The sequence below is a fragment of the Mastigoproctus giganteus genome, chromosome 4, assembly GCF_048544385.1.
Source record: "Mastigoproctus giganteus isolate SK-2022 chromosome 4, ASM4854438v1, whole genome shotgun sequence".
Taxonomy (NCBI): domain Eukaryota; kingdom Metazoa; phylum Arthropoda; class Arachnida; order Uropygi; family Thelyphonidae; genus Mastigoproctus; species Mastigoproctus giganteus.
This window is the reverse complement of record NC_143578.1, coordinates 72643884-72659037: the sequence shown is the minus strand read 5'-3', so window position 1 is coordinate 72659037 and position 15154 is coordinate 72643884. Positions and strand designations below refer to the sequence as shown.

At 37.7% G+C, this 15154-nt stretch overlaps 1 protein-coding gene across 1 annotated transcript in view; it reads left to right on the top strand.

Moving 5' to 3' along the window:
• The window catches only part of LOC150086829 (uncharacterized), a 641413-nt gene that overhangs the window by 156818 nt on the left and 469441 nt on the right, over positions 1 to 15154 (top strand). Inside the window, exon 10 of the mRNA XM_090372286.1 lies at positions 12890 to 13042. Within this exon, the coding sequence (XP_090228412.1) occupies positions 12890 to 13042 (153 nt within the window). The remainder of the gene's footprint in view (positions 1 to 12889; positions 13043 to 15154) is intronic.

The window sequence follows — 15154 nt, the reverse complement described above, 5'->3', positions numbered from 1 at the left end:
TGAGACAGTATTTAAATTCTATACAGTGGGATCAACTGATGATGTTGCCAACAGCAAATTCAAAATGGGAAGCATTCAAAGAACTAAGAAATATTGTTCAAGGTTTAGGCCTAAATGGATGTCAGATGAACTAATGAGGCATATGGCAGAGAAGAAAAATGCATGGGATACATACAAATTAACACGTGACACAGATGCCTATGATAGATACAAGTTGATCTGTAACCAAGTTACAAAGGAGGTTAGGCAGGCGAAGGCAGAGTACAAGAAATCTTTGGCAAGGGATACAAAGAAAAACAGCAAAGAGTTCTTTACTTATGTAAACTCTAGAAGGAAGGGGATGAATCAGATTGGTCCACTTGAGATCGATGGGTCAACTGTTGATGACCCTGCTCAGGTAGCAAACAAACTAAATGAATATTTTGCATCGACATTCACACATGAGGAGTTATTCAGCGAGGGGAATGCCAGAGGTGTATTCAACTCTAGCAGTAAGCTAGAGAATCTTGTAATAACTGAGAGCAAAGTGGAGGAGAAATTGTTGAAGATAAACACAAGAAAGGCACCTGGGGTGGATGGGATCTATCCAGTTATATTAAAGGAGGCAGCAAAGGAAGTAAGCAAACCCTTAGCCATAATTATGAGAGCTTCCTTGGACTCAGGGGAGGTACCCATGGACTGGAGATGTGCAAATGTGACCCCAATTCACAAAGGGGGATCAAAGGCTGACACAAGTAATTATAGACCTGTGAGTTTAACTTCTGTTCCCGGAAAATTAATGGAGGCACTGGTTAAAGAAGCACTGCAGGATCATCTAGACAAGACTTCAGTTATAGCTAGGACACAGCATGGTTTTGTTAAGGGTAAGTCTTGCCTGACCAATTTGATTGGATACTATGATGCAGTCACAAAAGAACTGGATGCAGGGAATAACTTTGATATTATATACTTGGATCTTAGAAAGGCTTTTGATACTGTTGCACATGGAAGACTACTGCACAAATTGGAGCAGTGTGGCATTGGAGGCAAATTGCTGCTATGGATAAAGGGGTGGTTGAGGGGGAGAAGACAGAGAGTGGTAATCAATGGACACTGCTCATTGTGGACTAATGTTATTAGTGGAGTCCCTCAGGGTTCAGTATTGGGTCCTTTATTGTTTTCTGTATTTATAAATGATATTGATGATGGTATATCAGGCTTAATGTTCAAGTTTGCAGACGATATGAAGGTTGGCAGGGTTGTCAAGGACACTACTGACACTATGCTGCTGCAACAGGATTTGGAAAGGTTGAGCAGATGGGCTTCGAGGTGGCAAATGAAGTTTAACATTGACAAATGTAAAGTACTACATATGGGAAACAGCTACCCCAGAGCAACGTATCAACTGTGTGGTACTACACTGACAGTGGTAGAGAGTGAAAGGGACCTGGGGGTGGTTGTGCAGGCAGATATGAAGTTCTCTGAGCAGTGCAGACGGGCTGCAAGAGTAGCTCATGGTGTATTATCAATGATATATAGGAATTTTTCTAGCAGGAATAAGGAGGTGATTATTCCCTTGTATAAGGCAATGGTCAGGCCACACCTAGAGTACTGTATACAGGCCTGGAGGCCTCATTTCAAGAAGGATGTAGAGCTGCTGGAACGAGTACAGAGAAGGGCAACGAGTAGTGAATGGAACAAAGGGGTGCTCTTATGAAGAAAGGCTTAAGTTTTGCAAATTACAGTGTCTGGAAACTAGGCACCAGCGAGGTGATCTGATAGAGGTGTACAAAGCCTTGAATGGTTTGAGCATGCTCAATGCTGATGGGATTCTTCCTCTTGCTCAGAATAATCACCTGAGAGGGCATAAATTCAAATTGAGGAAAGACAGATGTAGGATAGATGTGCGGAAATTTGCCTTTAGCCAGCGGGTGGTTGGTAGGTGGAACAGACTTCCATCCCTTGTCGTGGAAGTTGATAGCCTAAATAAGTTTAAGGCTCAGCTGGACAGGTATTTCGAACGAACAGTGGGGTGAAGTGGAAGTGGTTATTTTTATTTATTTATGTTACTTTTTTTTTTTTTTTTTTTTTTTGGCTGATGCTGCATAAGCTTGCTTTCTTGCATCAAATGCCTCTACTAATGCTAATGCTAAAACAAATCACAAGCTTTTTTGAGGAACTGAATCAACAGTGTTAATTGTCAAAAGTGGAATCCTACAGAGATATTGCATTTTTGTGTGATATAATGTCAAAGCAAAATGATCTGGTTTCTTTGCAAGGTAAAACCAAATCTATATATCATATGTGGCTTAAATTACAGGCATTTTGGATAAAACTTATCTTTTTCAAAACCTTGTTTACCCGATTCAAACTTTCAGCTGAACACTTTCTTGAACTGGAAAAAGTAATTAATGAACAGGATGCAAACAAATCATTAAGGAAATGCGAAGTGAAAGAATACACAGCTTTTCTAGACGCCCTGATTGAAGAATACAATGAATGTTTTGCTGATTTTGAGAAACATGATCTCACACTGAAACTAGCTATTCAATTACACCTGATTGATATCTCCAAAGCAACTGATGACTTATAGATGGAATTAATTGAGCTCTCAGAAGATAATATTCTGAAGTCTCTCTTTGATGCGAAGAAGCATCTTCTTCAAATATGGAAAGATGCTGTTTAATACCCACATCTACGTCAATATGCTTGTCGAATGCTATCTGTTTTGGCACAACCTACTGTGTCAAAGAATACAACCTACTGTTGTGAATCAACATTTTAATATATGATACAAATAAAAACAAGCTTGAGAAGATCTCAGTTGATGGATATTCACTTGGAGGACTAATTAAAACTACTCCCAACGACATTGGAACCAAATATCAGACTACTATCTGGCATTAAGCAGTTGCAAAAAAGTCATTAAATGGTTTGTTGTCTAAGTTCATCCATTTTTAGTTTTGTTATCATCTTTGCTAAACAAATAAATGTCTTTGCTAATTTTTTTATTTAAATTCCTCATACAATAAGCTGTAATTAAAATTATAAATATATGCCTACAAAATATAATTTTTTTGTATATATTAAATTCTCGGCATGCAGCCTAATAGTATTTTGGTTAAATAAAATATCGCCTTCCAATGTAAAAAGGTTTCCCATCCCTGGGTTAGATCATCAAATGCAAGTGTTACAGGGTTATCAGTGGCATGGTGCCACACAGATAAAGGGATATAGAATTTGAATATTATGAGTACACTTTGTACAGAAAGGAAATGTGTGTGTGTAGACATGTGAATATGTAAAGGGTGGCTCCTGGAACAAATGTTCAAATCCACCTTGTGTCTCTGTGAAGAACAGTACTGCTCCAGTAGGGCCAGATATGTGATTAGTGTTCGTTTGTGTGTTTTGTTGTTCTGACCACTTGGCTACACAGAAGCATCAGTCACAAAGTTCAGTGATTGGGTAACCCTGTTATTAGTATCCATTGAATGAGTTATTGTAGTAACTCCAGGACTATCAACAGTTGCATTTGCTACATTTTGATTCAGTTATACTCTCATTTTGTGCAGACTCTTTTAAAGCATTAAATTTCTCTCTATTTTCTATTAACAGGGATTCCTGACCAGAAGACAGGCATCCAACAGAGCTGATCAACACCTGGCATTGATTACTATATAATGAGCATTTATATAAAATGTGATTCTAATTTTCCTTAAGACTGCAGAAACAAAGATCAGTGTATATTAAACCCAGTTGGTAAAGTTTTTCATTGAGTGGCCCATGTCCTGTAAGGATATATGACTAGTACATACTCATTGAGAACCATTTTTGATTTCCTCTATTGATTAGAAATGTAACTTCCAGAATAAATTGTCTGGTTACCGTACCCGTAGAAGAAGTATTCCATCTGGGATTGCCAAATATTTATCAGCTCATTCAAGCATCACTTTTTTCTCTCTCTCTTAATATCAGCTTGAGATATCTGTGATTAAATCAATAAATTCTGTGGGTATTTTTTCCCTAAGTCTGTAACTAAACTCTCTGACTGTTATGTGCAGATCCAAGGGTAGAATCCCAGCAAGCACCTACAAAGCCACTGTTCTGCAAGCTCAGACAATTAGATCTTTGTATTGTTATTAATTTAGTCGAAAACTGTACGGTTCCTGCCCTATGGAACCATAGGGCAGGAACTTGCTTTCTTGCATCATTTTGCTTACAGCATTTGTCACTACTAATGCTAAAAATGCAAATAAAATTGTGATGTGGGGTGAGGACGTGTTACCTCATTGAGACTGCAGTAAAGACTGCACAGGCTGTTCGACTGCAGTTAATCTAAAGCAAAAATGAGGAAAAAGCATATTTATCAGACTTTGAAAAAACCCTTATCATGGGTGCTAGTTTGGCAGTCCCAATTCAAGAAACAAAAGATATAACTGGTTTCTCAAAAGCATCCATCTCAAAGGTTTTAATGACGGGAAAGCAAGCAGTTCCACATCTCAAAGTTGAAAATGTGGCAGAAAAACAATATTTCAAGAATGAAATTGTCAAACTCTGAGGACTATACAGAAAAGTAGGACAATCAGTGTGCAGCAAATAATGTCTAAATTCAATCACATCCAGAAATACCTTATTTCAACCCATACCATGAGCAGGAAATTGAAGAAATTGGGTATTGGAAGTTGTTTGCCTATTCGGAAGCCACTTGTTTCAGAGAAAAACAGAAAAATAATTTGCAGTGGTGCCTAGAATGTCATGATGGGACAGTGTAACAGATGAATCACAATATACTTTGTTTTGCACTGGTAGTAGGCAGAGAATGTGCGGGAACCTCATGAAGCAGTGAACCCTGCTTGCCATGTTAAGACAACCCAAGCATCTGAGAGATATCACGGCATGAGGAATGTTTTGTTGGCAAAGACTGGGTCCGTTGATCCCACTGGAAGGTCGAATGTCATCCAGGGAGTACCTAATTTTTGTATCAGATCCACTACACCAGGAAATGTTGCACTTTTATCCCAAAGGTGATGACCACTCTAAGGATGACAACAAAACAGTACATTGTGCCAGAATTATGCAAGAATGGTTTGGAGAACGTGACATGGATTTCCACCATCTTTTATAGTCCCACGTTCACCAGATCTCAATCCTATTGAGAATGTGTGGGATATGCTGGAGAGAGCTATTCAGCAAACGAAGTCTTCTTCCTTCAACTTTGTCAAAACTTCATGATAATAGTAAAACTAGAACAAAACACACTAAAACACCTGATAGAATTCATATTAAGTCACACACTTGCTGCTGTTCAAAACAAAGGTGGCCCAATTTGGTATTGAATAAAGGTTCATATTTTTTTTTGACCAGTGTGTGTGGGTGTGTCTTGTAGTAGCTTCGCATCAATATATTACGACCCACCTAGTGGTTCCTTTAGCTGGATATTCTTAATGCCTGCATGAAGAGTTGTTGCTGATAATCAATCAAAGGTATTGCTTTCCCCTGTTGCCTCTCTAACATGCTGGCATAGAAATAATCATCCAATAAATCTAGAAAGTCTTGCTACTGTGTGAGTGTTCCAGTCAATAACTGGAAAGTGAAAATCCTCAATTATAAGACATTCTGATTTACTGCCCCACTCAATTCTTCTGTATTGTTCATTATACTCATTACAGTCGTTTGGTCTATAACACACTTCTACTGTCAATTTTTGTATTCCAGTACGTCACACCAAACTGATCCAAAACTGCAAAAAAGAAAAAAAAGTGTAGAGCAATGAACATCCCCCCCCCCCCAAATTCTAGTTGCGCCACTATGTTTGGCTAACTTTAGTAGGATTCAAAATGTCAGTGTGTGTGAAGCTTGAAAAGTGCTCCTGAAAAAAAAATTGATAGTATATCGATAGTAAATTGATAGAAACTTCTAGAACACCAATCGATTGATGGTAAATCGATAGAAACTTCTAGAACACCAATCGATTGATGGTAAATCGATAGAAACTGCTAGAACACCAATCGATTGATGGTAAATCGATAGAAACTGCTAGAACACCAATCGATTGATGGTAAATCGATAGAAACTGCTAGAACACCAATCGATTTATGGTAAATCGATAGAAACTGCTAGAACACCAATCGATTGATGGTAAATCGATAGAAACTGCCAGAACACCAATCGATTGACGGCAAATCAATAGAAACTGCCAGAACACCAATCGATTGACGGTAAATCGATAGAAACTGCCAGAACACCAATCGATTGACGGTAAATCGATAGAAACTTCTAGAATACCAATCGATTGATGGTAAATCGATAGAAACTGCTAGAACACCAATCGATTGATGGTAAATCGATAGAAACTTCTTTTTGGTGTTCTAGAAGTTTCAAAATCAGCCGAATAAGATCCTCTGCTTTTTCAAATGATGATTATGTAGTGGCTTTTTCAGTGCCTCAGAGTAACCTGAGGAAGGAATTTCAGTTTTTAATATTTGTATTTGAAGATATAACACAGATTAAGATATCAAGTAAAATTTTGAACTAATACATAAGTAATTATAATTTCCTTGTGTACGTCAATCAATTTTCGCTCTTTTGATTGAATTAATTACCTTTACCTATTCTTTTTATTTGTTTACTTGCTGGCTGACTATCTTATAAAAATTTGGACCCTGTATGTCTGAGTTGGTGTGGAAATTATCATAAGAGTTACTTTATTGATTTTAGTTGTATTTTGGATTTATACTAACTATAATGCTATGGATTCTAAGCACAGAATTTCGAGACCATTACAAGTGGCTCAGAGGGAGGAGGATAACACAATCCCCCTCTTACCATCTAGGTTACCTTAGAGTCAATCTGAAATTAAAAAATTCTCAAAATTCAGATACGGCAGAGGAATTAGTAGCAAAGAATACATTAAACCAAGCGAAAGAGTTAGTACACATTCATTACTAGAAAATGATGTTGTTTTTGATATGTCTACCTAAAATGGCGTAACTGAAACCAGTACTCAAACTGGTACAGAGGTAGTTGAAAGCAATCAAGAAGCTAGTGATTTATATGCAGTGATATTGACAGTGCGTGTAAAGACATAATGTGTTTCCTCTCTAGTAAAGCAAATAAAGTCACTAAGAACACTGGAAATTTAATAATGGATAAATGGTGTAATCTTGAAAATGCAGCAACAGCATTATTAATCGATAATGAGAAATTAAAGGCTTTAAATACTGAGATAACAAAGAAAGCAAATTTATTGGAGAGAGTAGTTAATTCCTTCTCTTCTGCAGGCCATGGAAAATTAATTACCCACTGATTGACTGTGAGGATACTTGTAGGGGACAGAACAGGGAAGAGCAATAATCCAGGGTCCAACTGCAAGGCATTCATATGCCTTGCAGTTGGACTCTACTTTGTACTCGTTCCAGCAGCCCTACACCCTTCTTAAAATGAAGCCTCCAGACCTGTATTTGGTACTCAATATGTGGCTTGACCACTACCTTATACAATGGGATAATTACCTCCTTATACCTGCTAGCAAAATTCCTGTATATCATTGACCCCCATGAGCTGTTCTTGAAGCCTATCTTCATTTCTCAGAGAGCTTCATATCTGACTGCACAATTACCCTCAGATCATTTTCATTTTCCATTACCCTGAGTGTAGTACCACATAGGTAGTATGTTAATCTGGGGTTACTGCTACCTGTGTGCAGTACTTTACATTTGTTAATGTTAAACTTCAGTTGCCATTTCTCAGCCCATCTGCCTCACTTTTCTAGATCCTGTTGAATTAGCATACTGTCATTACTGTCATTAACAACCCTGCTAACCTTTGTATCATCTGCAAACTTGGACATGAAGCTTTTATCAATATCATAAATTAATATAGATAACAATATCATAAATAAATATAGATATCAAGTGGACCAATTTGATTCATCTCTTCCTTCTAGTGTTTAAATAAGTAAGAAGTTTTTGCATCCTCTGCCAAAGATTTCTCATAATCTACCTTTGCTTTCATAAACTCCTTTGTGATTTGATGGCAGACTAGTTTATATCTACCATATGCTTCTCTGTTGCTTGATAATCTATATGCACCCCATGCATTTTACTTTTATGCCGCAAGTCTCATCAGTTTATTTGACATCCATTTAGGCCTGAACCTTGAACAGTATTTCTTATTTGGTATGAAAAGCCTAGTAGCCTCCAAAATTAAGTTCCTGAATGCTTCTCATTTAGAATTCACCATTGGTAATATCATCAGTTGATCCCACTGTATAGAATTTAAAAACTGTCTGAGACCACTGTAGTCACCTTTATGAAAGCAAAAAGCCTTCCCTTTTCCCTCGATGGTGGTTACATCTTTAAGTAAATCCTAAATCAAAACACTGGGATCAATGCCACCTAGTGGTTCTTTTATCTGCAGATTTTTAATGCATGAATAATCACTGCTGATAATCAGATGAAGAGCATTATTCCCTCTTGTTGCCCACTTAATATGCTGCTTTAGAAAACAGTAATCGAATAAATCCACAAAAATTCAGCTAGTCTGTGAGTGACCAACCCAAAGGTTTCAGTCCATATCTATAAAGTTAAAATCCCCCATTATAAGATATTCTGATTTACTGGCCCACTCTATTTCTCTGTACAGTTGTTCATTGTACTAATCAGAGTCATTAGGCCTAAAACACACTCCTACTCTCATTTTTGCTTTCCCAGTGCTTATGTCACACCAAACTAACTCAACGTTGCACTCTGGCCACCGATGTCAACTGGATGAGCCTTAGTACATACTCCCCTCCTCTTATCCTGTCTGTCCTTTCTGTATATTTTTTCTGGGCCATCCCTGGGAAGCTGAGGTGATTCCCAAGGTTCACATTGCCTGAGCCTGTTTCTTCCTGCTGACCTGGCTTACCTCCCCATGGTGAAGGACAGTAACTACATGTTGGTGGTTTCCACAGGCCATTAGACTAAAAGGTTGGCCTTTACAGAGTACATTGGTACTTCTCAAAATACCAATCGCGGAGTTGGGGGACCTCCCATTGCTGATACTCAAACTGTACCATACACTGTGCCCTTTTTGTATAGGGTTCTGTTCCAAGTGCATAAATGTGTGAAGAATGGGATTGCATGGGAATGTCCAATAAGTGTAGATTGTTTATATTGTATTTTTTTATATATATAAAATTTTTATATAAAGTAATATATATAAAAAAAATATATATAAAATTAATATTTTTTATCTATAAAATATATATAAAAAATTTAAAAAATATATATTTATTTATTATTATTTTTTTTTCTCTCTTCCATTCTTGTAGGTTAAGCTGTTTAAATGTGCGTACATGCCAGGTCACCTATGTAAACTAGTGGTGACAGTGAATGCTTGATTAATATATGTAATAATAATAAAAAAACCATGATTGTCTTTGATAGCTGTCCATATTTAGGTGGCACCTGTCTCCTGTCTAGTTGAATGGTGATGAATGCAAGATGGCAAATGTGTGAGAGAAGTAGTGCAATATGTCTTGTTGATTAATCTGCCTCTAAACGTACGTGAAAAAAAAAGTATACGTGTCTATGTGTAAGTATGGCAGTTGTGCGGGTGAACTGAGTCTATGTAGAGTATGTGTTGTTCTGACAGACCCTCCAATTAGGCTGCAAGGGAAAACAAATCTAGGAAAACTGCCTTGCCTTGTTGATGCCATGTCCTTTCCCTGAAGCATGGCAATGGCTCTGTGGACACTGGCTTCAGCTGGCCTGGCCAGTATGGGATTGAAAACAGAGAACTACTGTACATTTACAATGCAATCTCCTCTACATATAGGGCACCCTGGCTCTATGACTTTACTCCCCTTTTATATCTGTTTCCCCTCTGCGCCTCCCATCCCAACCTTTTCACCTGGTGGACTCTACCACTACAAAACTTTTTCTGCTCTCGTGGAGGATGGGCTCCTTCCACAGGATGCCCTTTTGGCTCCCTTTAACTTCTGTTTCCCAGGTGGAAGCCTTCCTCTAATCCACTGTCTTTTCTTCATGTGTTCCTTCCCTCCTTGACATTTTTTTAGGGGCTCTCTCCGGCAAGCTTTGGTGACACCAGGGTGCGACCCAGCAAGAGAACCTTCCATTTCATACAACTTGGCTTACCTCCTCGTGGTGAAGGACAGGCAACGGGGGGACCCTGGATCTCAGAGCAGAAGGCCCACTGCTAAGTGGCCAGAGTAACAACAACATACCAACACTACACTACACTACACAACTACACTAAACTCACATTACCTCTGGCCTTTACAAAATTTGCACTGCAACACAGATTTTACCAAAACTTTTGTTCCCATTATAAATCTTGTTGCCCTTCTTAGTAGTCATTCTAGCAGCTCTACATCCTTTCTAAAATGAGCTCTCCAAACCTATATGCAGTACTCAAGATGTGGCCTCACCGTTGCCTTATACAATGGAATAATCACTTCCTTATCCCTGCTAGCAAAGTTACTGTATATCAGTGACAGTGAACATTTGTGAATTGGAGTTATACTCACACATCATTGGCAAAACCACATGAGCTGCCCTGGCAACCTCTCTGTACTGCTCTGAGAACTTCATATCAGACTGCACAGTTACCCCAGGTCTTTTTCATTTTCCACTACCTGACTTATTGGAAATTGAAAATACCACACAGTTGGTACATTGCTCTGGGGTTATTGCTACCCATATGCAGTACTTTGCATTTGTCAATGGTAATCTTCAGTTAACATTTCTCATCTGCCTAATTTTTCTAGATCTTGTTGCATCAATAATCCTATGTTACTGTCATTACCACCCTGCCAACCTCTGTATCATCTATAAACTTAAGCCGGATGTACCCTCACTGATCAATAACATTAATAAATACAGAGATCAACAATGTGCCTAACACTGAAACCTGTGGGACTCCACCAATAGCATTAGTCCACAAAGAGCAGTATCCATTGATAATCACTGTCCATCTTTGACCCCTCAAATCATCTCTTTATCCATAGCATTAAAGCCAACCGGGCTAGCCGGGTGGGTAAAGGGCTTTGGGTTGCCTGGCAACCCAAAGGTCGCGGGTTCGAATCCCGGCTCGGGCTTGGATCAGAGTAGAAAATGCAAAAAACCTTGGGGAGGTGCAATATGGCCACAGAAGCTGATGCGCTAACAAAAAAAAAACAAAAAAAAAAAACATAGCATTAACTTGCTGTTAATGCCACACTGCTCCAATTTGTACAGCAGTCTTTTATATGCAACAGTATCAAAAGCTTTCCCGATCTCCAAGTATATATCAAAATTATATTTTGCATCCAGTTTCTTTGTGACTGTATCATAGTATCCAGTCAGATTGTTCAGACAAGATTTCCCATTCACAGACTCATATTGTGTTTGAAATATAATTGCAGTGCTGTCTAGATGGTCCTGCATTATCTCTTTAACCAGTGACTCCATTATTTTCCCTAAAACAGAATTTAAACTAACTGGTCTATAATTACTCCTGTCACCCTTTGATTCCCCTCCCCATTTGTGAATTGGAGTTATACTCACACATCCCTAATCTGCAGGACTTCACTGAATCTAAAGATGTTCTCATCATTATGGCTAACGGTTTGCTTACCTCCTTAGGTGCCTCCCTTAAATATATTTGGCTAGATCCCATCTGCCTCAGGTGCCTTTTTTTATGTTTACCTTCAACAGTTTCTCTTCCATTTCCCTCTCATTTATTACAAAATCGTTTAGCTCATTGTTAAGTTTGAATCAACTTCTGTAATTCACTTCTCTAATGAATTCCTTTCATGAATGTAGATGCAAAATACTTATTCAGTTTGTCAGCTACTTCAGCAGGATCCTGAACAGTTGAACCGTCAATATTAAGTGTACCAATGTGATTCATCCCCTTCCTTCTAGTGTTTACAGAAGTAAAGAAGGCTTTGTGGTTTTGTTTGCACCTTTACTAAAGATTTCTCATAATCTACTTTAGCTTGGCTAACCCCCTTTGTGATTTGATTACTTTTTATTATTTTTTGATCATTTTATGTCTACCATAGGCTTCTGTGTCTTCTTTTAATATATCTGCGCATGCCATACATTTTTCTTCTCTACCACGAGTCTCATTAGCTCATCCGACGTCCATTTAAATCTAAGGCTTGAACAATATTTCGTAATTGGTATGAAAAGCCTGTGATTATATGATTATTTCCGGTAGCTTCTCTGATTATTTTCTTGAATGTGTCACATTTAGAATTTGCTGATGGTAACATCAGTTAGACCCACTAAGTAGAATTTAAAAACTGTCTGTTGTCACCTTTACAAAAGAAAAATCCCTTCTCTTTAACCTTGATGGTAGTTAAATCCTTAAGTAAATCCTGTATCAGTACCCTGTGATCACTGCCACCTATTTTTTCTTTTTGCCAATACTATCCTGAAACAGATGTAAGTGCCATGATTAATATTCAATTTTAATCACATAACAGCACTTCCTTGTGATGTAGTATGATTAAAAACGGTATTGGTTGACTTATATATAAAAATGTTTCCTGTGAAGTGAGCAATAAGGCTAAGTCTCTTGTTCTCATTGGAGGGAAAATTGTGTCCTATGACAGCAAGGCACAAAATTATATAACACAACAAAGCATTTTTTATCTGTCTGTTAACTGTAATTATTGTGCAAATGATTAATTATGCATTCAGCTAGTTGTTTTTTAAAGTCCACAACATGCAAACCCTTTCTCTACTGTATAATTCCATTTAGGAGTGGGGAAGGCTGGTAATATAAAAATTAATTTTTGTCCGGTCAGTAATTTTTTTATAGAAAAAAATTCATGTATGATATATATATATTTTTAAGTCATATAAATAGGACTTATTTGGGTCTGTCTGAAGAGTAATAGTGTTACATTCACTTATAGATATTGATGAATGCTCTCAAGGATTTCATTGTGAGGGTGAAATTTGTGTAAATACTATAGGAAGTTTCCACTGTATGGAAAAAGTTAATTTTCAATGTCCCCCTGGGTATAAGTTGGGTCCTGGAGCAGGAAGCTCTTCAGAAAGTTGCGTAGGTAAGATTTTTAAATAATAGTGTTTGCTTTTACTTTGTTGTTACGTAGTTTGGAACAGTTAATTAGAACAATATTTAAAAAGTTATGGTAATCAGTACTCTGAGAAATAAGGTGGTGCAGTTTCAGTCAATTAGTGCACTTTATACTACAGGTTACATAATTAAGTGTTCACATAATTTGTCATAATTAATGTTCAACTATGTACAACATAAGCGAAGGCAGATTGTGGTTGCACGAATGTCCAGTTGGATGAGTGTTAATCACATAGGTGCCTTACAGCATATACAGTGAAATGATGTATTATCATACCATCATGATTTATTTCCTTTGGCTTAATTTTAAAATACTTCTTTTTCATATTTATTATAATTCAACACTTATCATCATTTGAGTTTTTTTATCATAAATCGTTGAAAAGCTGTAGTCATACTCTTTAAGTAAATTATGAGTTCCATCATTTTTGAAGTCTTCTACAAATATACAATTTAGATGGATGGGTTATGGATATTATGATATAAATACATGGCCATAAGAACCTATAGTTTAATGATCATGACTAAGCAAATGACAGATTCACAGGTACATTTGATTGCACACATCAGTGCCTCTGGTGGTCACTTTTGTTGCACTGTAAACAATATATATGGTGTTTTCTAACTTTTTAAAAATTTTCTTAAAGGTAATTGCTTTTGTTGGCTTGTTTGACCTGTATTTCCCTTGAAGAACATAGTGGATGCCCTCGAAGGATTTAAATTGGGGGGACTCATCAAACTCTCAGCCACCTACATCAATGCTAAAGCTCACACTTGATCATCAGGCAACACAGCAGCAATCCCCAAGGCAGAATGCGCTGGTTCTACAGGAGCTAGTTGTCAGTGACTCTATTGACAGGGAAACGGGAAATATATTGTTCAAAAAGGATATGTGGAATAGGACCAGGGTATATCTGCCAGGAGGCAAAAGTTGGTGACGTTGTAAAGCAGATATTTTTTAAGGGCACAAAAGGTGATATTGTTATACACATTGCCATAATACATTAAGACTAGGAGATCTGTGGACTTACTTAACAAGTACAGGTCAATGTTGGAAAAATGTCACGGCAGGGTTAAATGACATAGAGTAAAAAAATTTGTGGAGGTCCTAAAGTCTTGAAACTTTATTAGACAGTTGGACAGACAACTTGAGTAGTCGAGATCCGCAAATTTAAAAAATGTGTCGAGGTCCTAAAGTCTCGAAACTTTATTGAATAGATAGGGTGCAAGAATATTTGCTGATGCTATCGAGGCAGTGTTAGGTTGGCCGGAAAACTGCTAGCTGAGAAGGGGGAGAAGTTATGTTCTTAGTTTAGATTAACAGATTAACAGTAGCCACTAGCAGAGGTGAAAGTGATTCTTGCACTGCTTCTATTGGAATGAGCAGAAGCCTGAAAAACAAGATGCGGGATATTTCAGAGCCTGCTGGGAGTCACTGCGGTACAAGTAAACACATGGGTTGTGTTAGGGTAGCTAAGAATAGAAACAGGTGCATGTATACTTGTGTGTACACCAATTCCAGGAGTTTGGTAAATAAATTTGATGAATTTGAGGTATTGCTCAAAACATCAAAGGCGGATATTGTTGGGATATCAGAGACGTGGTGTCATACAGATACAAGGAATGCAGAGCTGGAATTTGGGGAGTACAAGTCTACAGAAAGGATAGACAGGATAGGAAGGGAGGAGGGGTTATGCTATTAGTTAAGAAACACATAAAATCCAGTGAAGCCAGTCGACGTCACTGGACAGTGCAGTGTCAAGTCAGTTTGGTGTGACATAAGCATTGGGAGATCAAAATTGAGAGTAGGAGTGTGCTATAGGCCTAATGACTCTGATGAGTACAGATGAGAACTGTACAAGGAAATAGAGTGGACCAGTACATCAGAGAGTCTCATAATGGGGATTTTAATTTCTCAGATATTGACTGGAATTTGTGGGTTGGTCACTCACACACTAGCAAGGCTTTTGTGGATTTACTGGATGATTGTTTTCTACCTCAGTATGTTCGGGAGGCAACTAGAGGGAGTAATACTCTTGATTTGATTATCAGTAGTGATTCTTCATGCATTAAGAATCTG